At 34.5% G+C, this 27,696-nt stretch overlaps 1 protein-coding gene across 1 annotated transcript in view; it reads left to right on the forward strand.

Annotated features, from left to right (window-relative positions):
• Positions 1-27,696, forward strand: part of eIF2gamma (eukaryotic translation initiation factor 2 subunit gamma) — a 183,349-nt gene that overhangs the window by 105,062 nt on the left and 50,591 nt on the right. Inside the window, exon 8 of the mRNA XM_090412319.1 lies at positions 7,078-7,212. Within this exon, the coding sequence (XP_090268445.1) occupies positions 7,078-7,212 (135 nt within the window). The remainder of the gene's footprint in view (positions 1-7,077; positions 7,213-27,696) is intronic.

The following is a 27,696-nucleotide window of genomic DNA, read 5'->3' on the forward strand; positions in this document are numbered from 1 at the left end:
TTAAAATCAGCCCCTATTGTTGTGTTCTTATTCAATTTGTATAACAGCTCTGTTACCTCTTCCTCATATATCTGAGTTTCTTCATCTAGTGTACAGGTAGCATTGAGCTCCAAGTTGTATCCACAAGGTTGGTAGCAAAATGAGCACTCGTTAATTAATATCTTCTGTATCTGCCACATACCATCAACTAAACTCACTTTTAGCATTCATGCTGCTATCCTATCAGCCTGTAATGTTTATTTTTATTTAATTTATTCAGCAGCTCTAATATGACCTTCACATACACCTGAGTTTCTTCATTGAGTGTGAAAGTAGTATCAAACTCCACATTGCATACATCTGATTAATAGTTCTTAACAAAGTGGGTACTTGTTAGTTAATCTCTAATGCATCAGCTAACCTGCATATCTTATAATTTTCCTAGCTGATGACATCGTTATTCTGTCTTTCTTGAGAGTCTTGCTGAACCTAGTATTTTCCTCAGTTGGTCATAATTTCCTGCTTTGTAGTTTAGCATGTAACTTTTTCTGAATGGAACATCTAGTATACCTAGCCACTTTCAAGATCAGGTAAAACAGCCATGTCTTTAACTGACAACCATTCTGATACTATAATCATGTCTAACATTCTTTGCCTTTGAACTCCTTCTGTACTGCTTGAGGAAGTTTCCACAACAGCTCATGAATTTGACTTCATTCTTCTCAAGAGATTTTATTGCTACTCAATCATTGTTTGTATAAATAAAGTCACCTGTGATAATTATTTGTTTAGTACTCATAAGGCTACATCAAGCTACTGTCTGAACAGATTTTGGAGAAACTGAATATTTCACAATAGGTAAAGGGGTGCGACAAGGATGTATTTTATCTCCTTACCTGTTTAACTTGTATAGCGAATACATTTTAAGGATGGCAGGGCTGGAAGAGTTTTCAGTTGGAATTAAAATTGGAGGAAGAAATATTAATAATTTGAGGTATGCAGATGATACCGCCTTGCTAGCAGAATTCAAAGAAGATTTGGAGGAACTTATTATGAAAGTTAAAGAAGAAAGTGCTAAATTTGGCATTAAACATAACCTCATAAAGACAAAATTTATGGCAACATATGAACTTAAAGATTTTGAAGTAGATGGGGAGAAAATGGAAGTAGTTAACAATTTTGTGCTCCTAGGATCCCTAATTGATAAAGATAAAGAATAGGTATTGTACTGAAGAAGCTAGAAGAAGATTATTACTCGGAAGGAAAGCAATTTCAAATTTAAGCAAGATCTTTAAAGATAAAGATATTAACCTCACAACAAAAATCAGAATTGTGAAAGCAATAGTATTCTCTATGGTAGTGAAAGTTGGATCCTGAGCTTGAATTATGGGTTTGGAGACACTTACTAAGAATACCATGGACTGCAAAGCAAACCAATAAATCAGTGATAGACAGAATAAAGCCAGATTGCTCCCTCGAAGCTATGACTATGCAAAAATTGTCATACTTTGGACATGTTATGTGAGCAAATGACAGTCTGGAGATGATGATGATGCTTGCTAAAGTGTTGATGGAAGCAGCAGAAGAGAAAGACCAAAAATTAGATGGGTCGATGAAGCTAAAGAAGCAACTGGAATGCACCTGGAAATTCTGAAATATATATCCAGGGAGAGATCCGAATAGAGAGTGTATGTTCATAGAATCACCAGGAGTCGAAAATGACTCGATTGAACATAACAGCAACAACTCAGGTTGATTTGGTGATGTATTTCATTGTCACCAGAAACTTATTCACTAGATCTGTAATGACACCCCATCATGTATTTGATCTTGTTAGAATCTATCCTATACCAAATTCAAATTCACAGTTGCATTGAGAATTGTTATTAATATTGCATCCATAGCTTGGAGATCATGGAGCATTGGGAATGTGTTCCATGGGCAGCTTTATACTGTCACAGTTCTGCTGAAAGTAGATATATAATGAAATACCTTCCCAGATTGGTATGAAAAAAAAAAATGAAAAGATAAATGAGCATTTTGAAATGAGTGAAGCTTTTATTTCGGATTCAGCCATAATTAGAAATTAAATATATTTTGTTTGTTCGGGGTGCTTAAAGGTCAAAGCTGTATAACTGAGAGACCTCCACATAGCCTTTAAAAGAATGCGGAGAACTGACCGGGGCTTCTGACCTAATGTCCAATCCTCACCTTCTCGTTGTGCACCCTGTTGGGTATCTACTTGGATACTGAACGAACGAGAATGGACTGGCAATTTAGGATTTAGCCAACCAAATTGTATTCTTATTGGCTTAAACCAATGTACAAAACAATGGAACAACATGACAAAATTTCATGCTGGCTGGGATGTTGCCCGGTTACACAAGGCACCAGTTGTTTTCGCCAGGGAACCAGGGCAAACAGCAAAAAGTCAGCTACTGGAACAAACCTGAAAGCACACTCCAACTCAACCTCACCAGAGTTAAAGATCGGTACTATCAATGTAAGAAGCCTGAATGGCAAAGAAATGGAGCTGGCTGAGGAATTAGATAAGTACCAGATCGACATAATAGGGGTGACTGAAACAAAAAAGACAAAAACTGGTGAGACCTTTCTATGCAATAAATACAAAATGTTATATTCAAGCAAGGACAAGAAGGAGTAGCCATAGTATTCAACACAAAATACGAGGCTAATCTTCTTGAATGGCAGTCAGTCTCAAGTAGAGTAATGTGGGCAAAAATGAGAATGGGGAAATTGATAATGAGACTTATTTGTGCCTATGGTCTCACAGAAGGTTCTACTAAGATAGAAGTGCAGGAATTTTTTGAGGCTTTAGAAAAAGCAACTGACACAATGAAAAAGGAAAAGTTGGTCCTTGTTGGGGATCTAAATAGCAGAGTAGGAAATGATTGCGAGACATACAAAAATATTTTGGGAAAATTTGGAGAAAAGAGCAAAGCTAATAATAATGGCAAATACCTGTTGGATTTCTGCTCAGGACATGGACTGGTTATTACTAACACCGAGTTCCAGCATAAAAATGCAAACAAATTCACACGGAGAGAAAAGGGGCAAGTAATGAGAAAAGTCTCATTGACTATGTTATTATTGATAGTGATGTTTTCGCCCTAGTGCAGGACACCAGAGTCTACAGAGGATTTGAAATTGGAAGTGATCACTATTTAGTCTTGAGCAGGATAAAATTGAATTTCATATTGAAAAGAATAACATGTAAGGAAGTTTTAAAGATAATAAAAGTTGAACAGCTCTCAGATGTGAACTGTAGACTAAAATACACAGATTATTGAAAAAAAAATAAAAGCATTTGAGACCAGGAACCAATCCTTTGAGATTCAGTGGCAAGTCTTAAAGAAAACCCTGATTGATTCAGCCAGAGAGGCATGTGGTGAGGTTGTCTGCAAGGATAGAAAAATCAGAACTCCATTGGACACAGGAAGTTAAAGAGGCAGTGAAGGAAAAGAAGAAAGCATATCAAAAGTTCCTGGCAAATAAGTCAGCTTGTGCTCTTAGGGAATACAGAGACAAATGTAAGAAAGCTAAACACTGTGTAAAACTTGCTAAACAAAAGTCATGGGAAGACTTTTGCAAAAACATAGAAAATAAATATCAAGAAGGTGGCAAAATATTCTGGAGGTTGTTGAAGAAGCTTAGAAACGGAGGAAAGAATGCTGTAAAAGTAGTTAGAGATCATAAAGGTGACATGAAAACGGGAGAAAAAAAAAGATATCCTTAAAGTATGGAGTAATTACTTTGAAAAACTGCTAAATGAAACAAGCAGTGATGACAGCACAGTGGTAAAAAACACTGACCAGGCATGCAGTCAGGAATACATATCCATACTCGAAGTAAAAAAAGCCATCAAAGGCTTGAAATGTGGAAAGGCAGCAGGGGTAGATGATATTCGACCAGAAATGCTGAAGTATGGTGGTATAAGAGTCTTACAGTGGCTGCACTGCATAGTTCAGAAGGCCTGGACTGAGCGACGAATTCTCGATGATTGGAGTAGAGCTCTCATAGTACCCATATATAAAAAGGGAAATAAAACTGCATGTGAGAATTACAGAGGTATTTCCCTACTGAGTGTTCCTGGGAATATCTATGCAAGTATACTTGAGAAACAGTTGAGAAGAATTGTGGAAGAAAAGCTTGGTGAAGAACAAGCTGGATTCAGGCCAAATAGAGGCTGTCAGAATCAGTTCTTCACTTTACGACAAATAGTCGAGAAAGCATGGGAATATAACAAACATCTGTATTTAAGTTTTGTCGATTTGGAAAAGGGATATGACAAGGTGCCAAGAGAGAAGCTATTCAATATGCTACAATTATATGGTGTCAATGGGACATTATATCAAGCAATACTTAGTCTTTATTTGAGTTGTAAGTCAGCAGTTAGAATTGAAGGAAATGCAGGAAGATGGTTTAATGTTAAATCTGGTGTGAGACAAGGATGTACCTTATCCCCTCTGTTATTCATTATCTATATGGATCACATTATGAAGGAAAGTGGTATTAAACATGATATCAAAATTGGAGATGTTAATGTCAGCTCTTTGCTTTATGCAGATGATGTTATACTTCTAAATAAATTCGCTACAAGTCTGCAAGATTCCCTGACTAAATTGAATAACTGTTGTAATAGATACGGTATGAAGGTCAGCATTAAAAAGACACAGACAATGAAAATAGGCAGAAACATTGAAAATATCAACTGCATTGTGAATGGAGAACTTATAGTACAAGTAAAACATTTCAGCTACTTAGGCACGATTTTTAGTTAAAATGGCAAATTAAACATAGAAATAGACAACAGAATCAACAAAGCTGGTATGGTAGGAAGTCAATTGAATAAATTCATATGGAATAAGAGAGAAATTAGTCAGAACACTAAATTAGCTGTATACAAGAGTGTTCAAACCAGTTTTAACTTATGAATCTGAAAGCTGGGTCAGAAGTAAAACACGACCAAAGACTAGAGACCGCAGATATGAAACTCTTGGGAAAGATTAGGAGCGTGAACAGATGGCATCAATGGCAATATCATATTAAAAACGAGGATATTAGGAAAGAACTTGACATCGTCAGCATCCAGGAATGCGTTAACAGAGCTAATCTCAGGTGGTATGGTCACTTAAAAGAATGTGAGAGGAAAGATTAGCAAAACAAGTGTTCTCCTCCAGGTAGGCAGGAAAACGATTCAGAGGAAGACCAAAATATAGGTGGATTGATACAGTACAAAGTGCCTTAGATGATAGAAATATAGGATCTGATAATGTTGGAGTCTTGACAAGTAACTGACTGATTTGGATGAAAATTGTAGATAGGAAGTTAGTAATGATGTAAATTTTTCATGTGGTACTAATCATATCCTGTACACCCCTTGAGGATACATGTCAGGAATTTGATGATGATGATGACGACATATTTTGTTAGAGGGCGCAAGCTTTTCTTTGTAATGTAGTCTGACACCTATACCATGCTTTTTGAATTTCATGTATTAATTATAAGGGGAACTGGAAAGTAATCAATTATTTTTAATAGGTCATTTTTAGCCGATTGTTTTTTCTTAAATAACACATAAATTATTAAATTTGATTTTTATTTATATATTAGCATTACTTTTCTATTTAAAAAAATCTGTTTTTTTTTTTTAATTTTAGATTATTTTTTTTTTATGTGGTGGACTTTAAAGTTGAAGGGCACCATTTACGTCATTGTATGCTGTTTTTGTTTCATCAAGGAAAGAATGCTACCGAGGTACCAAAATCCTTTGCTCAACTTATGGAGACATATTGAAGGTTAACAAATGTCAGCGATGGTTTAGGATATTTGTAAAAAAAAAAAATTTTGATCTGTCTGATCGTCCTCGATCTGGAAGACCTCTTACTCTAGATGACGATGCTCTTAAGACTCTCGTTGAATCAGATCCAAAACAAACCATACAAGAATTAGTAGAGAAACTTAATTCCTCATGGTCAACTATCCAAGAGCACTTGCATATGAGTGGCAAGGTTCTTAAACAGGGTGTATGGGTACTGTATGAACTGTTCGAAAACAATAAAGCACAGAGACGGGCGATTTGCAATTTATTGTTGACCAGACAACAAAATGACCCCTTTTTGGAACGAGTCGTAACTGGTAGAATAATAAACGCAAAAAACAGTGGCTTTCTCCAAATCAAACTCCAATTCCAATACGTAAAGATGGACTTCTTCCACAAAAGGTTCTGTTGTGTGTTTGGTGGGATATTCATGGAATTATTCATTACAAACAAACTCATGGAACAAGGTAAGACTATCACAGCAGCCATCTACTCTGAACAATTAGAGCGACTACATCAAGCATTGTTAATCAAAAGTTCTGCGCTTGTCAATCAAAATGGGATAATTTTGCAACAAGATAATGCAAAACCACATTCTACAAGAATGACTCAAGAAAAAATTAGGCAGTTGGGATGGGAACTTCTAACACATCCTCCATATTAGCCGGATATTGCCCCTAGTGACTATCACTTATTCAGGTCCTTAGAACACAGCATAAGAAATAAAGCCTTCCGTTCGCAAGATGATGTCCAAAGGAATTTGATATCATTTTTTGCCTCCAAAGAAAAAACTTTTTTCTAAAAAGGATTCTAAACTTAGTAGATTGCTGGAATAAGGTTATAATTAACGATGGCGATTATAGAATCGAATAATGTTAATTTGTTCTTTAATAAAATTTATATTAAAAATGTAGTTTAAAAAATTGATTACTTTCCGGTCCCCCTTATATTAAACTGATAAAATTACTTTCTTGCTTTAATAGTGTTTGCCTATTGATACAGTTCCAAAGATTGTCTTGCATGTTCAAGACAATCTTTTGGCATTGGAATCAAGGTACAGTGATGGCAAAAATACATAGGCATCCAAGGAAACCATTTTTCATTTTTGTTGCTTAGGCTGTGAAATTTTGAGGTGTTCTGTGTGTAAAATTACAGTACAAAAAAATAAATAAATAAAATTAAATAAATAATTATACATTACATAATTTGTTAAAATAAACTTAACATTTTCATACTTTTTTTTATGTTTTATCTAGGAACTGTTGCAGAAGGAGCACCAGTAATTCCTATCTCGGCTCAGCTAAAATATAATATTGAAGTTATCTGTGAATATATTGTGAAAAAAATACCTGTGCCATTGAGAGACTTCACATCTGAACCTAGATTGATTGGTATGTATAAATGCCTGCATGTGGGTGTAAACTGCACATATGCATAGAAGTAGAACCTGTTATTCTTGAAAAGATATTGTCGAATATGGATGATCGAATTTATTTATGTAATAAGAAATATAGAGATACTGTGTTAATGGAGTTATAGTTTAACAAAAACTCATTTCGCAGATTTTATTCATTTGTTTAAATAGCCTATGTTTTATTTATTGATTGATTGATTGATTTTTAATTTTAACATTGCAGTTGTCTCAGTTGTCTTATAATTACCATTCAGATTTAACTTGTAGAGAGTAATAGCTCTCCTAGAAAAATCCCATAGGGTACATTTGGCTCTTACTTTTCAATTTTAAAATATCAAGGTTAGTGCATATATGTTTAGCATCATTGTTCATCCCACAATTTCAGTGTACTGTTGTTCCAGCTGTGTTGATCAAAGTATTTTTTCAGCCTAAATTTTGGTCAGGTTTCTTTTTGTGTGTGTGGGGCAGACAATGACGTCTGTCATTTGTATTTGTTCTCATATCTTTACATGTTTTGCGAGAATGGAAGAACATACTCTGAGAAGGGAAGAAAAAAACTATCATCTCCACGTTATATTTTCAATGTTATCTTATGAATAGAAAAAGAAATAATAATGTAATAAAAAAAAATGCTTGTTTTCCATGCATATCAAGAATCATTCAGCGACTTTTAATTCAAGTACTGTGACAATTACTGACTGCTTTTATGATCGTACAAAAATTACTAAGGCTGAAATTTAATTGGCTGCGACTCCATTTCTAAGCTGAGTATCTGCCTACCAAATTTGAAGGATTAAATATAATTGACAAAAAAATATTCACTTTGAAAATAGTAAAATGGTTGTGTCAATGACCTATAGAGATATAAATCCTAATATCCATTTTAGTCCTGATCAGATTAAAAATGGAGACACTTTTGCAAGTTACATCATTGAACTGATTTTGACCAAATTTGCAGTATAACTGTTTCTGACATTGCTAGGTCCTTGGGAAAAATTCATTCCAATCATACTAAAACAGTAAAGGAAAGGAATGACTGCTTCTCTAGACACCTCTGTGAGTAGCATTGTCAAATCTATTTCACCCAAATTTGAAATATATTTCTAAGGAAAATTCATGCTCATTGGTGTTTTCACAGAATTTAGAATTTGGCCAAAAGCAGAATTATTCTGAAATTGTCACAGTTTTGGCACATTTGCACCTAAGTGAATAAAGAAGTAAAATACTGCAGGTACTGACTGTGCAAATCGCATTGGGTCAGTTTAGACAGTTTATTTCTGGACTGTTTTACCTATCTCATCTAAATAGACTATTAAAAGAAATAAAAGAAAAACAAAACATGTGTAGAAAAGTAAGTCAGGTAAGCAAGAGATAGCAGTTTCTGAAATGGTTGCAATTTAGAAGCTGTCACTTGGTTAAAATAATCATTTGATTATTGAAAATGTAAATTACTTTCTAAAGTTTGAGCAGTACAGTAACAACAATAAGAACAATACCACTAATTATTAAAAATACTATCAGCAAAGTAGCCTATTCTAAATCAAAGCCAACCTCCTGCTTTACCAATGTGTATGTGTGTCAGATGCTTTTATAAGATATTATATACTTAAGCTTTATGCATTCAAAGATCCTGTTGCCACAGACACATATCCTTGGCTTGATTAAAATCTGATTAATATGTTAATATGGCACTTTACATAAACAATTTACATCCTGTCTACATAAAGTATTATTGTTATCAGTTGCACATTTACACACACAAGACATAAGAGTCTCATTGACTGTGTTATTGTTGGTAGTCATATCTTCATGCTAGTTTAGAACACAAGAGTATATATCAGGGATACATATTCTGGGTATGCAGTGCACACCCATAGAATAGCCATATCACCGATATTATATTTTTGCATTTATTCCTGTTAAAGCCACCCCTACTTGTGTCTGCATGATCTCTAACATTAAATACAATATACTAATGCTTTGTGAAGAGGACAATTTTCAGTGCATAAACGTTGCATCACATTTACTTTAATAGCCTGGGTGTGTGGTCACAAATACGGACACCTTTGAACAGATGTACAGACGGTACAACAAGTCAAATTCTTAGTGTTCCACTGATTGCAAACCACAGAAGGCAAGACAGGGTGTGAGCTGAGACAATAGCACCCAGAAATCAGTGGCTGTGATTGGTTATTGTGTCAACCAATCCAATTGAATGTCGAAATGTCACGAGTTGCTGTTTTTGTTTTCTGAGTTTCGTCTGTTTTGTATGTGTTAAGTCTGAACTGACATATTTAAGACACCAATATAGACAAGTTTTGAATATATAATTTTCTATAAATAATTTATAACTTTTTGTCCATATTTACAATGGGAAACAGTTTTGACTATATACTGAATGTCCTGTTTTCTGCCAGAGTTTTTGCAGATTATGTGATTATAGTCGAAGGAAGTTGGAACTTGTGAATAAATAAGTAAAACAAGTTATTTCAGCCTTTCTTTGGTTCAATCTGGAAAAATAATTTCCCAGGTGATTCCTTTTTTCTGAATTTTGTGGCTGTTATATGGCTGTATTTAAAAATCGTATCAAAATTCAAATTATCCATGTCTCAGTATTTGCCAATGATAATCTAATCTACATCATATCTCACCACGAAGCATAAACCTTTGTCACATAAGCTGCATGTGTGAAACATAGCTATTGTTCATTTGACCTTTATGCTTTCCATATTTAAAATTATATTAATTGATAAATTAAGGTATTCAAAGTTATCCTACAATTAATTGCATTGGACCAATTAAGATGAGCACTGATGTGCTATGCACTGTTAAAACTTTCATACATCAATAAAAATGCAATCATATGGTCAAATTGATGTGAATTTTGTGAACATGAGCCACATGACAGCACATTCAAGTTAAATGGGCATGTGACACCACTGGTGTATATAGAGAGAATTTAAAACAGGAAGTGATCACAATTTAGTATTGAGCAAGATGAAACATTATTATATTATAAAGAGAAATACACATACACACATGGAGAGCTTTCAGAAATGAATTATAGATGCAAATGTACAAATATTATTCATCAGAAAACGAAAGAGTTTGAAAACAAGAAAATCATAGAGTGAGTGGCAAAATCCAAAGAAGACATTGATTTATTTTTTTAACACATCAAACCTTCCTAGCATGTGCCCTGAGTAAATATGGAGAAAAAAATGTAAGAAAGTAAAGCTGTGTGTAAAAGTAGCTAAACACTTGGGTCAGAATTTAAATATTAGAAAGGTGGCAAAATGTTCTGAAGGCTATTGAAAAAGCTTCAAAATGGTGGAAAGAGTGCTGTTAAAGGAATCATCATCACCATCAAATAGATATGTACTCTCAAAGGGTGTGTAGGATATTATAATAGTATGATAGATACAACATCACTCCCAAATTCCTATTGATAATATTCCTCTAAATTAATCTGTTATCTCTCAAGACTACTATTATCAGAGCTTATGTTTTGGTCTTAAGCACTTCTTACTGTATTCACATAGATCTTAGTTTTCTTCTGGATTTTTTTCCCTGCTATCCTGCAAAAAATACTTGTTTTGCTAACTTTTCCTCTCCTTTTCTTTTTAAGTAAACATACCACCCGAGATTAGTTCTGCTCACACATTCATAAAACTTAACAATGTGAAGTTCTTTCCTAATATCGTCACTTAAAATTATACCGCCATTGATGCCGTCTGTTCCCTCCTAATCATTCTCAGAACTCTCATTACTGTGGTCTCCAGTCTTTAATCAAGTATTTTATATCTAACCCAGCTGTCAGATACAGAAGTTTAAACTGTTTTGAACACTGTTTTGTGTGCAGATAGTTTGGTGTTTTGATTATTTGTCTTATTCCATATAAATTTATTTGTTGACTTCCTACCATACCAGCTTTTCTAATTCTGTTGTCTATTTCCATATTTAATTTGCCATCTTCACTAAAAATTGTGCATAAATAGCTAGAATGTGTTACTTTCGCTTCATCCTGGATGTTTTCAATGTTTCTGCCTGTTGTCTTTGTTTTATTTTCCTGATTTTCATACCAGATTTATTATAGCAGTTATTCAATTTAGTTAGAGAATCTGCAGATTTGTACTGGATTTATATAGGAGTATAATATAACATTCATCTGCGTAATGTAAAAAGCTGAGTTGAATATTTACAATTTTGATAGTTTATATCACTTTTTCAGGATATTTTCCCTCAAATAAACTTCTTGCCTTAGCCTGTATTGTCATAAGGTTCAAAGGAGCATGTTTCTGGATCTTCATAATATGATCTATACAGATGATGAATAACGATGGAGACAGTCTGCAACCTTGTCTCACAGCTGTTTTTACATCAAACTATTTTCCTGCATTTTACTTTAAATTCTGACTGGTGACCTGAAATATCAACTTTATTTCTTGGTATAGTGTTCTGTTTACACTATATAAAAATCTAGTGTTTTGAACTTATACTGCTTTTCTCTTTACGTCTTGTGTATATATGTTTCCAGACCTACAAACTTAAATAATGATCCTTGTTAAATTTCCATGATTTTTCATCTGGTTGTCTTAAATGTCATCTTTACATTCTCTGTTTGGCCTGACCTTAACTTGTTCTTTTCAAAATTTCTCTTAGCATCTCAAATATGTTTGTATAAATATTCACTGGAACATTCAGTAAGAAAATTCTTCTGTAATTCTCATTTTGTTTTATTTTTTATAGACAAGTATTATGAGAGCTTTATTCCAATCATCTGAAATTATCACCTTTTGAATACGCTATACATCTACTATCCTACCATAAAAGTTTTATACCTCCATGAGCTTTTATGGAGGAAAGTCATCTATTCCCACTACCTTTCCACATTTTAGGTTTTTGATGGATTTTTATACCTCAAGTATTGATATATATATATAATCCTTACTGTACAGTAATACCTTGCATTATGAAACTTCTTTACAGTAATTCCCTCATACAGTGCTGTTCAATTATGGTCAGTTCACATTTATATGATGCTGCATCCACTCATTAAGTGCTTTTAGCAACATGGCTCTCCCCCTGAATCAACTGATGTGCAGTTTTCATGAACTGTTTGTTTACGATGTCATTGCTTGCTGCATCTCTCTGTGTTTTGGTATTTTGTTGTGAGTTAAAAACTGTTTATTATTTTATTGTTGTTAATAACGGCAGATAAAATGCAAAGTAAGAGTACTATTACTTCCAGTGAAAAGAAGACACATGAACCTATTACATTACATTTTAACCTTTTGGAACCTTATGATTCCAAAAGGTTAAAATTATTAACTTTAGTGACAATAGTGTATGAAACTCTGTAATAGGCTGTAGGCTAAACTTATAACAACAGTAGTCACACAAAGATAAAGTATTAGTGAGGTGAAAGGTGTTACGCTAGTTAATACTACAGTTATCCATAAATGCGACAATCTTATTAGCAAAATGGAGAAACTTTTAATGGTGTAGTTGATGGCAGGAACATGCCAAACTGGTTGACATGTTCCCTTAAGCCAAGCTATTCAGAATAACTTTGTTTTGAAAATTATTATACATTTTCTTGTTTGTATATCTAACATAAATAAATGCTTTATTCACGTTATTTATGCATATATATAATTTCTTCAAAACATTATTAAACCATTGTATGTATCTACAAATGAAAAAATGTAAAAGGGCAGTAATCCATTATATGATGAAATTTGCTATACAGTGGTGTTCTGGAACCTAACATGTCATATGACTGGGGGCATGCCTATATTCCTCTTGAATATTTTCTGCTACCAGTCTGTGACTTTTTTTCATTTAATAGGCATCATGTAATTGGAAAAATTACAGGGCATTGTATTGTACCCATCAATTGAAAAGACCCGAATTTGTCTTCGGTAACGATGAGAGGAATCATTGTTTTTTTTTTTTTTCAATTGAAAAGGCATCTTAGCTGGTCCTGTATATGCTGGTAGAAGGGTTCCCCCCCCCCCTTTTTTTTTTTTTTTTTTTTTTTTATCTAGCATTTTTATCTTTGGCAAATTAGCCAGAGAAAATGCATTTAACAAACTAAAAAAAAAAAATACTACTACTAGTGGGTGATAATGGTGTTGCGTGCAGATTGTGGATAGTAGTGTACTGTATAGATTGTGGATAGGTGACTTCGTCTGTAGATGGATTAAATATTACAGATGCTGTGTGTGAGAGAGAGAGATTAGAGTGCCCTGCTATGGCGAGTCCTTCGGGAAGGGGGGGTCACTGATAATAATTTCATGTTTCCAAGCAATTAATTCCCACTCTTTTTCATTTTTACCTTCATTAATAATTGTATATTTCAGTCCACAGTTCACCTCTAAAATTCTGAAATCCACTTTAAGTATACTCCTCTGTCTCAAGCCATCATGAAGACATTGCTATCTTAATGACATTGTCACTGACTTGCTTATTTTTTGCTCTCTACTCCTATGAATTTGTGCACATTTTTATGTTGAAACATTGCGTTATTAATGACTAGTCCATACATTTCGGGTGTTCAGTTATTAACCATGTCTTAGAATGTTTCATATAGTGCTTTGCTTACAAATTTACATCATTTTACATAATTTAGGAGGCACGAGTAGTCTGCTTGAACTTGTGATAACCAAACAAATTTTATTAAACTTGACAAATATCAAATTTCATCAAAATCCATGAAGCCAAAGTGCATTGTTACACATAGTACGCAGATAGTGACACCCTGTTACATGCTTGCATATTGTTGCAAAGCATGCTTTGAGGAGAGGATCCTATATCATGTTGCTCTATAAACTTCCTAGTTTGTTTTTGTAAAAGTGATGCTTTTAAATACTGATAAAGCAGATTACTGATTTGTCATGAAGTATTAAATGAAAAGAGGAGCAGAAAAATAAAACTAAATAGTGTAGCTTTTGCTGATTCTCTTACTTGCTTCATTATGCTGCACTATATAACTGAGCACTGTGATTGAGGTGAGTTGTATGGTTATGAACTGATGAGTGCCACATTAATTTATATATATATATATATTTCAAACTTATTTCAAAGCTAAAGTTTATTACATAAAAATTCCACTGATTATTTCATTAAATAGGACAGAACAAAATTTATAGTTATGAGAGATAGTAAGATCAGATATGAAAATTAAACTTCCAGAATATGTTGGACTTCAAATATGATGAATAGAAGACCTAAAAAAAAATATGGTGTACTTCTTAAACCAGCTTAAGTTATTCAACTCTTCTGCATGTAATATGCCATAATCAAGAAAGCCTTCATAGGAATAATATATGTGAATGATGCCATAGAATGACTCCATTTTTATTGGAAAGAGAGAGAGAGGGGCAACTGGTATTGCCACATGAGAAGCTAGTACAGAGCTTATGTTCCAATGATAAATATTGGGCCTGCTTGGATATTTATGGAATTTTCTTCTTTATGACTCATCCTTTATTATCACGTAATCATTCTGTGGTAATTCATCTGAGAATGATTTGCTAATAAATGGCTTATGATTTAATTTTGGCTGTGTTAAAGTGATGAAGCAATCATTGTAGCTCTTGATTGCTCTAAAAAAATACGTTTGTTGTAAAGCCAATGCATTACAATCTTTTTTGGCATCTTATGTGGTATGTAACATCATTAAAAGCATGGGTTTGGTCAATCGTTAATTGTACTTTTGCTTTTAGCAGGTTTCTCAGTTCCCTGGTTGATGAAAAAAACCACCTTGTATTTGGAGGTCCAAAAAATACTTTTAATTTTGTGATAGAAAAGTTCAGCATATGGAAAGCTGATGAAATATACCCAGTATAGTACCTACAATTTGATAACTTAGTACATCTGCTTCAGTTGCAGTGCTCACTTAAATCTTTCATCATGATGATTAAATGACTTGCAGATGATAAAATAAAACAAACAAAAAAAAAAGGTAAGTTGCACTATTCAGTTCTATTCCCTGTAATCACCATTTTTTACGTAATACTTTGAAAAAATCTGTCTGCTTTGTCATTCTTTATACAAAAAAAAAGCATTGCTTTACATAAAACATAGTTTTACAGGGCATTGTGGATATCCATTTTTTTAATGTAATTATAATGATAAATTCTCACTACTACAGCAAATCTGTAAGGATTAGAGGATTTTTTTATAATGAAAAACTTAATCAGTTTACTTTAGAACAGTATTATGATATGAAATTTAGATAGTTTGTTATAATGAAACAGTTTGCTATAAATAGTATTTGATGTCGTGAGAGCTGATTATAGATCCTATTGTGATTGCTTCACTGTCAGCCCACTATTATTTATATTTTTCTTAACTTAGCATGCAATGAGAACATCTCCAATTACACAGTAATTTATTGCACGATCTGTTGGATTCTAGATATTCTAGAATTTCCATGAAACAGTAGCTAATATTAATCTCAGATCTGCTAAAGTCAGTTTCCAATGTTTCTGATGTTTTATCAGAGAATTATAATTATTGCACAGACACTGCCATGGAGTCCAAATACTCGATACAAGAGGCTCATTGCCTATTATACCTCTCCTTAAATTTGCTCACTGAATAGAGCACTCACAGCTGTCTCTGACAATCCATTCCACTCATTTACTATTTTCCTTGCAAAAAATGTAGCCCTCATGCCCTTGCTAACCTTATTCTTCCATTGGTGATGCCTTGTTCTCTCCTATCCTGTCATGTATATTGTAAAATTTCTTCAACCTCTATTCTATAAAAATCCTTTACTAGCTTTTATGTTTCTTTTACATTCTGTCTTTTCTGCTTACAGTTAATTCTCGCTGCAGCATGCTTGTGGAACGACACGAATAGTTTGTATTGGATGATTTACCACATATACCTATGGACTACAAACCTGCCACCTCTACTCACAGATAATATTCCCTCTAATGTTTGCTGGCCCATGTGAACATGAAAAACATTTTGCGCATAAGTTTCCACTCTCAGACTCAATCTGCATGGTAGTCTTTGCTGACATTAATACCAAAAGTCACAAGCCACAAACTCTTTATTTGATATGCCTGAAATTGATGACACCATCATTGTTAAAAGATCTTATACGTTGCATGCTAAATATTTCTATACTGTATATGTAGTTTATAAATTGCATATAGATGCAGTTATGTTAAATTTATCTAGCCACTCAAATTTAAACAAATCAGCAGTTCTTTTCTGGTTTAATTTCAGCAGTGGCATTTTGAGTGTTTCATGCATGCACTAATATAAACTGCTAATGTAATATTTCTCATATTTATGTTGCTTTTTTTTTTTTATCTAGCTATGAAGTATAAAATTGGGAGTGCTAAATTAATTTGCTTGAATTGTCATAGCTACAAAAATTCACTGTTTTCATGAGTTCAAGTATTTGTACTATCTATACAGTAGATACTATAAACGAATGTACCTCTGCAACTCAGTTGTAGAGTGAGTGAACGGATGTTAGCATCATCAGTTCACTTACACGGTGCAGGCTAAAAGTAACTAATTAGAGTGTATTAAGTTGGAATGGGTCAGAGTAATATTGGAGTGGAGACACTGGAGAAATTATAGAATAAAATAAGTGATAAGCATGCTTTATCATATAATTTGTTTTTATAGTATGTTCAAAAGTTGTTGACTCTAAATTAGAAATTCTGAAAGCAAAAAAATTTTGTGTGCACATCCTTATTGACAGCTTGAGAGAACATTGCTCAGAGTCAGTCACCATTTTGGTCACTCTCCTCTAAATCTTCACCACTATCACTTCCTCATCCCTAAGAAATCCTTGTGACTCTGTGCATGATAGTACATGTTTATCAAAGCCTTAAAAGGGATGTAATAATTTCCTTGTTCCTTACAACAGAGACAAGGAAATTTGATTCTTTGAGCTATTTTATCCATCTCAAAATCCCAAGCTTCATCAATTTGTTGCATCCAAGGTATTACAAGTTATAGTCTTTCATCCAGTGATGCATAACCTTACATGTTTCTAAACTAATAACCATTATCATTTGCCAAGTATCTTTATACCACCTTTTCCCCTTTCCAGTTTAGCATTGTTGCATGAATATGCAGTAATTAAGTATCTGAAAGAGTAAGCATTTAGGTTGCTCTTATAGAAATATTTAGCATGTAATGTAAAGATCTTTTAACAGATATGTTGTAACAAATTTTAGGCATATCAAATTAGGAGTTTATGACTTTTGCTATTACTCTAAGTGAAGGCTACTCTCAATGTCATCATCCTCATCAAAATGAAGACTGTACAAATTAAATATGAGGGTGGTCTGAAAAGTTCTTGGCCTCTACCATAGATGGCCTATTGGCATGATTTTTTTTTTTTTTTTTTTAAGTTGGTACATCTGTCATGAGCATCCATGTGAAATTGCAAGTCATTTTCTCAATTAGTTTTTTTATACAGCTATCCGAAGCAAAAGTGTTATCTGTATCCCTTGAAATGGATAAAATTGAGTATTGTGTGGTTATAAAATTCTTTGTTAAAGAAGGTTTAACGGCAAAAGAAATTCATTCGAAGTTCATAAAAGTTTATGGGCAGTCTTCTCCTTCGTTTTCGACAATTAAGAAATGGGCTGCCAAGTTTAAATGTGACCTTACCAGCCTTGAAGATGATCCACGTGAAGGATGTCCAAAAAGTGTAACATCAGAAGTAATTGATAAAGTGCACAAGGCGAGTCAAAGTGCGTGAAATTGCTGAGACTATAGGAATTTCAAAAGAACATGTAGGATATATTTCTCCAGAAGAATTGCATATGAAAAAGCTTTGCACAAGATGAGTGGCACGCTTGCTCACAGCAGATCAAAAATGCATTTGCATGAAAATCTCTGAACAGTGCTTGGAGCATTTTAACAAGAATAAAACTGATTTTGCGTGTCAATTTATTACTATGGACGAGACTTGGATTCACCATTACACACCAGCAGCCAAAACAGTGGACAGAAGCTGGTTGTTCAGCACCAAAGAAGACAAAGTTGGTTCAATCAGCAGGAAAGGTCATGGCATTGGTGTTTTGGAATGCTAAAGCCATTTAGTTTATTATCTTGAAAAGGGTAAAACAATAACCAGGAAATATTATTCCGATCTTTTAACCAGACTAGATGAAAATTTCGTGAGAAAAGACCCAGTTTGCAGAAGAAGAAATCATCTTTCATCAGGACAATGCACCTGCCCACAAAGTGTTTTGGCAATGGGAAAATTAAGGGATCTGCACTATGAATTGTTGATATTCACCCTATTCCCCAGATTTGGCTCCCTCTGACTTCTATCTCTTCCCAAAACTAAAACTCTTCCTCGCTGGTCAGCATTTTTCTTCGAATCAGGAGGTGATTGCAGCTGTAGAGGGGTATTTTGCAGATCTTACTGAAAACCACTCCAGGGACGGGATAATGGTGCTGGAGCATCGCTGGAATAAATGTAATAGTCTTAAGAGAGATTATGTTGGAAAATAAAAATAATTTTGAAATTATAAATTTTTTTCATTGTTAGGCCAAGAGCTTTTCAGACCACCCTCATAGCAGTGATCTAAATACAAAGCCTTCTCTTCCTAGTCTTTCAGAGGACTGTATTTGATTACCTGCTTCTGCCTGGATTCCACTCTACCATATACCACCCTGTGATGTCTGTTCTTATTTGCTGTAGTTTACATAAATGGGATTACATGTGGTATCTTGGCAGGTGGCTTTGTAATGTCTAACGTTATAGCCATTTCCCTTATCCTACTCAGCTTCACTTTATTGTAAAAAGTCAGTAAATTGCTAAGGAAAGATCTTCTCTTCATAGAGTATTATATTCTTATCCACTCATTCTGCCCTTAACAATAAAATACCAGTTGATGTATAGTTACTTCTGTCTTGGAAGTCTTTTTCCACTCTGCTAGTGCTGAGATTTAAACATTTTGATTATCAGCAGTGCTATTTCTTTCACACTTTTTCATAATACACAGGCCAATATCCCATCTAGTCTCATGGCTGTATTTCAGATTGATAATTTTCATATCCTGTATTTAAGTTTTGTAGATCTAGAAAAGGTATATGACAAGGTGCCAAAATTACAAGCAACGCATAGTCTATATTTTAATTGTAAGTCAGCGGTTAGTACTGAAAAAGGCAGGTTTAATAGATGGTTTAATGTTAAATCAGGTGTGAGACAATAGTATAAATGCCTCTGTTGTTATTCATCATCCATCACATTGTGAAGAAAAATGGGATTAATCTCTTCACCGGCTGTGGTGGATGAAATAGTGAGACCAAATTGCATTTCTTATTCATGTTATTCAATAGGTGTTACAGAGTCATATCCAGATTTTGCTGGACATCTATAGATGCCATGGCCAGTTGGGGTGTTAAATCTGATATCAAAATTGGAAATATTCACCTCAGCTTTTTTGCATTGTGCAAATGATGTTATATCATACTCCTAAATAAATACAGAATACAGGATTCTCTAACTAAATTAAATAACTGTTGTAATAAATTTGGTATGGAAATCCGGAATGAGAAGACCATGACAATAGGCAGAAACATTGAAAAGATCAACTGTGCAGATCCATCTTCTTGTATGGTTCTGAAACTTGGACAATAAGCATAAAAAAAAAAACTGCAGATCTAATTAACTCCTTTGGAACTATGTGTCTCAGATTGATCCTTGGATACACTTGATGCACCATGTCACTAACTCTACTGTGATAAATCTGACTAAGCTAGAACCACTTGTCAATACAGCCAAAAAATTACAACTCAGATGGATTGGATATCAACTCAGACAACCTGAAGTCTCACCCTTTTCGGAATCCCTCATTCCGTACAAACCACGAGATGGCATTTGCCATAGAAGAAGACCTTGCAAACAATTTTGGTAATACATCTGTGAAACCATCAATAGAATGAACTGTAAAACTCCATCTGACATCTACCAGTAAGCTCAAGATAGAGCGACTTGGAAGACCATAATTTGTAATCTTTAAGTATTATTTTTGATGTAAATCTCTTTTCTCATTTCACATTCTATCATATTGTGAATAAACTGTGCTGATGATGAAGACACAATTTATAGTGAAGATGGTAAATTAAATATGAAAATAGCCAACAGAATTAACAAAGCTGGTATGGTAGGAAATCAAATGAAAATTCATCTTCAATAGAAGAGAAATTAGTCTAAACACTAACATAGCTGTATATAAGATAATGTTCAAGCCAATTTGGATATCATCATCAAATTCCTGCCATGTACCCTGAAGGGGTGTACAGGATATGATAGTACTACATGAAAAAAATTACATCATTACTAACTTCCTATCTACAATTTTCCTCCAAATCAATCTGTTTTACTTGTCAAGACTCCAACATTATCAGTTCTTATATTTCTGTCGTCTAAGGCACTTTGTACCGTGTCAATCCACCTATATCTTGGTCTATCTCTGAGTCGTTTTGTTGCCAACCTGGCAGAGAACATTTGTTTTGCTAATCTTTCTTCTCCCATTCTGTTTAAGTGACCATACTACCTGAGATTAGCTCAGCTAACGCATTCCTAGATGCTGACAATGTCAAGTTCTTTCCAATATCCTCGTTTTTAATATGATATTGCCATTGATGCCATCTGTTCATGCCTATAATCTTTCTCAGGACTCTCATATCTGTGGTCTCTAGTCTTTGGTCATGTGTTTTACTTCTGACCCAGCTCTCAGATCCATAAGTTAAAACTGGTTTGAACACTGTCTTGTATACAGCTAATTTAGCGTTCTGACTAATTTCTCTCTTATTCCATATGAATTTATTCAACTGACTTCCCACCATACCAGCTTTGCTGATTCTGTTGTCTATTTCTATATTTAAATTACCATCTTCACTGAAAATCGTTACTAAGTAGCTGAAATGTTTTACTTGTTCCACAGGTTCTCCATTCACAACACAATTGACATTTTCAATGATTCTGCCTATTTTCATTATATTGATTCTCTGACTAAATTATTCAATTTAGTCAGAGAATCTTGCAGACTTGTAGCGGATTTATTTAGAAGTATAACATCATCTGCATAAAGCAAGGAGCTGACATTAACATCTCCAATTTTGATATCATGTTTAATACTACTTTCCTTCATAATGTGATCCATATAGATAAAGAATAACATAGGGGATAATGTACATCCTTGTCTTACACCAGATTTAACATTACACCATCATCCTGTACTTCCTTCAATTTAACTGCTGACTTACAACTCAAATAAAGACTAAGTATTGCTTGATATAATGCCCCATTGACACCGTATAACTGTAGCATATTGAATAGCATCTGTCTTGGCACTGTGCCAAAGAGAGAAGCTATTCTGATTTTGTCCAAATCGACAAAACTTAAATACAGATCTTTGTTATATTCCCATGCTTTCTCGACTATTTGTCGTAAAGTGGAGATTTGATCCTGACAGCCTCTATTTGGTATGAATCCAGCTTTTCTTCCACAATTCTTCTCAATCGTTTCTCAAGTATACTTGCATAGATCTTGCCAGGAACACTTAGTAGGGAAATACCTCTGTAAGTCTTGCATTCAGTTTTATTTCCGTTTTTATATATGGGTACTATGAGCCCTACTCCAATCATCGGGAATTCGTCCCTCTATCCAGGCTTTCTGAACTATGCAGTGCAGCCACTGTAAGACTTTTATACCACCATACTTCAGCATTTCTGGTCGAATATCATCTACTCCTGCTGCCTTTCCACATTTCAAGCCTCTGATGGCCTTTTTACTTCAAGTATGGATATGTATTCCTGATTGCATGCCTGGTCAGTGTTTTTTACCACTGTGCTGTCATCACTGCTTGTTTCATTTAGCAGTCAAAGTAATTACTCCATACTTAAAGGATTTCTTTTTCTCCCGTTTTCATGTCACCTTTATCATCTCTAACTCCTTTTACAGCTCTCTTTCCACCATCCCCAAGCTTCTTCAACAACCTCCAGAATACTTTGCCACCTTCTTAATATTTATTTTCTATATTCTTGCCAAAGTCCTCCCATGACTTTTGTTTAGCTAGTTTTACACAGTGTTTAGCTTTCTTACATTTGTCTCTGTATTCTCTAAGAGCACAAGCTGACTTATTTGCCAGGAACTTTTGATATGCTTTCTTCTTTTCCTTCACTGCCGCTTTAACTTCCTGTGTCCACCATGGAGTTCTAAGTTTTCTATCCTTGCAGACAACTTCACCACATGCCTCTCTGGCTGAATCAATCAGAGCTTTCTTCAAGGCTTGCCACTGAATCTCCACGGTTTGATTCCTGTTCTCAAACTCTTTCCTTTTTTCTTCAATAATCTTTGTGTATTTTAGTCTACAGTTCACATCTGAGAGCTGCTCAACTTTTATTCGCTTTAAAACTTTCTTACATGTTATTCTTTTCAATATGAAATTCAATTTTATCCTGCTCAAGACCAAATAGTGATCACTTCTAATTTCAAATCCTCTGTACACTCTGGTGTCCTGCACCAGGGAGAAAACATCATTATCAACAATAACATAGTCAATGAGACTTTTCTTATTCCTTGCGTTTTCTCTCCATGTGAATTTGTGCACATTTTTATGTTGGAACATGATATTAGTAATAACCAGTCCATGTCCTGAGCAGAAATCCAACAGATATTTGCCATTATTATTAGCTTTGCTCTTTTCTCCAAATTTTCTCAAAATATTTTTGTATGTCTCACAATCATTTCCTACTCTACTATTTAGATCCCCAACAAGCACCAACTTTTCCTTTTTCATTGTGTCAGTTGCTTTTTCTAAAGCCTCAAAAAAATTCCTCCATTTCTACCTTAGTAGAACCTTCTGTGGGACCATAGGCACAAATAAGTCTCATTGTCCATTTCCCAATTCTCATATTTGCCCACATTACTCTACTTGTGACTGACTGCCATTCAAGAAGATTAGCCTCGTATTTTGTGTTGAATACTATGGCTATTCCTTCTTTTCCTTGATTGTCATTGCCTGAATATAACATTTTGTATTTATTGCTCAGAAAGATCTCACTAGTTTTTGTCTTTTTTGTTTCGGTCACTCCTATTATGTCGATCTGGTACTTATCTAATTCCTCAGCTAGCTTCATTTCTTTGCCATTTAGGCTTCTTATGTTGATAGTATTAATCTTTAACTCTGATGATGTTGAGTTGGGGCGTGTTTTCAGATTTGTTCCAGTAGCTGACTTTTCGCTGTTCTCCCTGCCGAAAACATTGGGGGCCTTGTTTAACCAGGTGACGCCCCAGCTGGCATGAAATTTTGTCATGTTGTACCATCATATTTTATTTTGGTTTAACCAATAAGAATACAATTTGGTCGGCTAAATCCCAAATTGCCAGCCCATCCTCGTTCGTTTAGTATCCAAAGTAGATACCCAACAGGGTGCACATTGGATTGGGCATTAGGCAGACGCCCTGGTCACTTCTCCGCATTCCTTTAAAGGCTATGTGGAGGTCTCCTCTCAGTTATACAGCTTTGACCCTTGAGTTAGAGATAAAATACTTGATCAAAGACTGGAGGCCACAGATATAGGAGTTCTGAAAAAGATTAGAATAGTGAATTGCATTAATGGCAGTATCATATAAAAACAAGGATATTAAGGATATAACATCCCAGCAATAAAACTAGAAGAAAATTAATAAATTTATTGAACTTACTGTTTTGCTGGATTTGTAACCATTATGTTCAGAGGACAAATTACAACTAAAGTGAAGTACTTAGCACTCATTTGGATTGTTTAAAAAATTTTGTAATTGAAAAGGAACTAATGTCCTTCCAAGCTGCCTTCTGTGGGCCTAATAACAGTGAAGTTACTTCAGAGAAGTTGGAATGGATGTGGTCTTATGACTGCCCCTCAGACTTAGTGAATTCTGTGCAGCACTGTTGTCTTCTGTTTAATTCTATGTGCAGGTGAACCCAGAACAAGAACTGCCAGTCCTGACTTGCAATACAGATGAGCGCAGAAGTTTTTCTAGAAAAACAAGTACTCAGCACAGCTACACATAAACAAGCAGCCTGGTGGTTGTGCTATGTAGACAATCGGTTTTACTATTTGGCCTCCTTATATAAGTAATCACTCCATCATTCACTCCAGTAGTATTACATGCTCAAAAGACTTGCACACAGAGATAGGACTATTTGTTTGAATAACATAGCTTTTGCCACAATTTTCCCAAAATTTGGGAAAATTTGGAGAAAAGAGCAAGGCTAATTATAATGGCAAATACCTGTTGGATTTCTGCTCAGGACATGGACTGGTTATTACTAACACCATGTTCCAACATAAAAATGTGCAAATATTCACATGAAGAGAAGAGGCAAGGAATAAGAAAAGTCTCATTGACTATGTTATTGTTGATAGTGATGTTTTCTCCCTGGTGCAGGACACCAGAGTGTACAGAAGATTTGAAATTGGAAGTGATCACTATTTAGTCTTGAGCAGGATAAAATTGAATTTCATATCGAAAAGAATAACATGTAAGAAAGTTTTAAAGCGAATAAAAGTTGAGCAGCTCTCAGATGTGAACTGTAGACTAAAATACACAAAGATTATTGAAGAAAAAATGAAAGAGTTTGAGTACAGCAACCAAACCTCGGAGATTCAGTTGCAAGCCTTGAAGAAAATGCTGATTGATTCAGCCAGAAAGGCATGTGGTGAGGTTGTCTGCAAGGAAAGAAAAATCAGAACTCCATGGTGGACACAGGAAGTTAAAGAGGCAGTGAAGGAAAAGAAGAAAGCATATCAAAAGTTCCTGGCAAATAAGTCAGCTCGTGCTCTTAGAGAATACAGAGACAAATGTAAGAAAGCTAAACGCTGTGTACAACTAGCTAAACAAAAGTCATGGGAGGACTTTGGCAAGAACATAGAAAGTAAATACCAAGAAGGGTGGTAAGATATTCTGGAGGTTGTTGAAGAAGCTTAGAAATGGAGGAAAGAGTGTTGTAAAAGGAGTTAGAGATGATAAAGATGACATGAAAACTGGAGAAAAAGATATCCTGAAGTATGGAGTAATTACTTTGAGAAATTGCTAAATGAAACAAGCAGTGATAGCTGACATTCAACCAGAAATGATGAAGTACGGTGGTATAAAAGTCTTACAGTGGCTGCACTGCATAGTTCAGAAGGTGTGGACACAGGGACAAATCCCCGATGATTGGAGTAGAGCTCTCATAGTACCATATATAAAAAGGGAAATAAAACTGAATGTGAGAATTACAGAGGTATTTTCCTACTGAGTGTTCCTGGGAAGATTTATGCCAGTATACTTGAGAAACGGTTGAGAAGAATTGTGGAAGAAAAGGTTAGTAAAGAACAAGCTGGATTCAGGCCAAATAGAGGCTGTCAGGATCAGATCTTCACTTTACGAGAAATATTTGAGAAATCATGGGAATATAACAAAGATCTGTATTTAAGTTTTGTCGATCTGGAAAAGGCATATGACAAGGTGCGAAGAGAGAAGCTATTCAACACGCTACAGTTATATGGTGTCAATGGGGCATTATATCAAGCAATACTTAGTCTTTATTTGAGTTGCAAATCAGCAGTTAGAATTGAAGGAAGTACAGGAAGATGGTTTAATGTTAAATCTGGTGTGAGACAAGGATGTACATTATCCCCTCTGTTATTCATTATCTATATGGATCACATTATGAAGGAAAGTGATATTAAACTTGATATTAGAATTGGAGATGTTAATGTCAGCTCTTTGCTTTATGCGGACGATGTTATACTTCTAAATAAATCCGCTACAAATTTGCAAGATTCCCTGACTAAATTAAAGAACTGTTGTAATAGATATGGTATGAAGGTCAGCAGTAAAAAGACATAGACAATGAAAATAGGTAGAATCGTTGAAAATATCAACTGTGTTGTGAATGGAGGACCTGTGGAACAAGTAAAGCATTTCAGCTACTTAGGCACGATTTTTAGTGAAGATGGTAAATTAAATATGGAAATAGACAACAGAATCAACAAAGCCAGTATGGTAGGAAGTCAATTGAATAAATTCATATGGAATAAGAGAGAAATTAGTCAGAACACTAAATTAGCTGTATACAAGACAGTGTTCAAACCAGTTTTAACTTATGGATCTGAGAGCTGGGTCAGAAGTAAAACACATGACCAAAGACTAGAGACCACAGATATGAGAGTCCTGAGAAAGATTATAGGCATGAACAGATGGCATCAATGGCAATATCATATTAAAAACGAGGATATTAGGAAAGAACTTGACATTGTCAGCATCTAGGAATGCGTTAGCTGAGCTAATCTCAGGTAGTATGGTCACTTAAACAGAATGGGAGAAGAAAGATTAGCAAAACAAATGTTCTCTGCCAGGTTGGCAACAAAACGACCCAGAAGAAGACCAAGATATAGGTGGATTGATATGGTACAAATTGCCTTAGACGATAGAAATATAAGATCTGATAATGTTGGAGTCTTGACAAGTAACAGACTGATTTGGAGGGAAATTGTAGATAGGAAGTTAGTAATGATGTAAATTTTTCATGTAGTACTATCATATCCTGTATATCCCTTGAGGGCATATGTCAGGAATTTGATGATGAGCTTTTGCCACTGAACTTAGATACCTTTTCAACACTTAATGGCTACAACCCTTATGAAATAGACAAAATACTTTATGCGGACGATGTTATACTTCTAAATAAATCCGCTACAAATTTGCAAGATTCCCTGACTAAATTAAAGAACTGTTGTAATAGATATGGTATGAAGGTCAGCAGTAAAAAGACATAGACAATGAAAATAGGTAGAATCGTTGAAAATATCAACTGTGTTGTGAATGGAGGACCTGTGGAACAAGTAAAGCATTTCAGCTACTTAGGCACGATTTTTAGTGAAGATGGTAAATTAAATATGGAAATAGACAACAGAATCAACAAAGCCAGTATGGTAGGAAGTCAATTGAATAAATTCATATGGAATAAGGGAAATTGTAGATAGGAAGTTAGTAATGATGTAAATTTTTCATGTAGTACTATCATATCCTGTACATCCCTTGAGGGCATATGTCAGGAATTTGATGATGAGCTTTTGCCACTGAACTTAGATACCTTTTCAACACTTAATGGCTACAACCCTTATGAAATAGACAAAATACTACATGCCTTCCTACTACTGAGATACTAGATCACAGCCATCCATTTATATCCAGGTACATCTGAACAGATAGCTAAAGTTTTTCACAGCTGTAATCTCTATGATACTTGCAAACGACATACTGCTAGCAATCTTTGTCTTTTCTAACAATTACCTTTATCTTTACACATCCTGGAATTATGCATCCTATCTATTTTATCCAGTTAATTATTTTCTTTTCACTTACACATTCATACTACATTAACCAATAGTTTTTTCAGTTCATTGGTTCTTGAAAATGTTTCAC

This window comes from Typopeltis vanoorti, chromosome 22 (genome assembly GCF_054136105.1).
Source record: "Typopeltis vanoorti isolate ZY-2024b chromosome 22, IOZ_Tvanoo_1.0, whole genome shotgun sequence".
Classification (NCBI taxonomy): domain Eukaryota; kingdom Metazoa; phylum Arthropoda; class Arachnida; order Uropygi; family Thelyphonidae; genus Typopeltis; species Typopeltis vanoorti.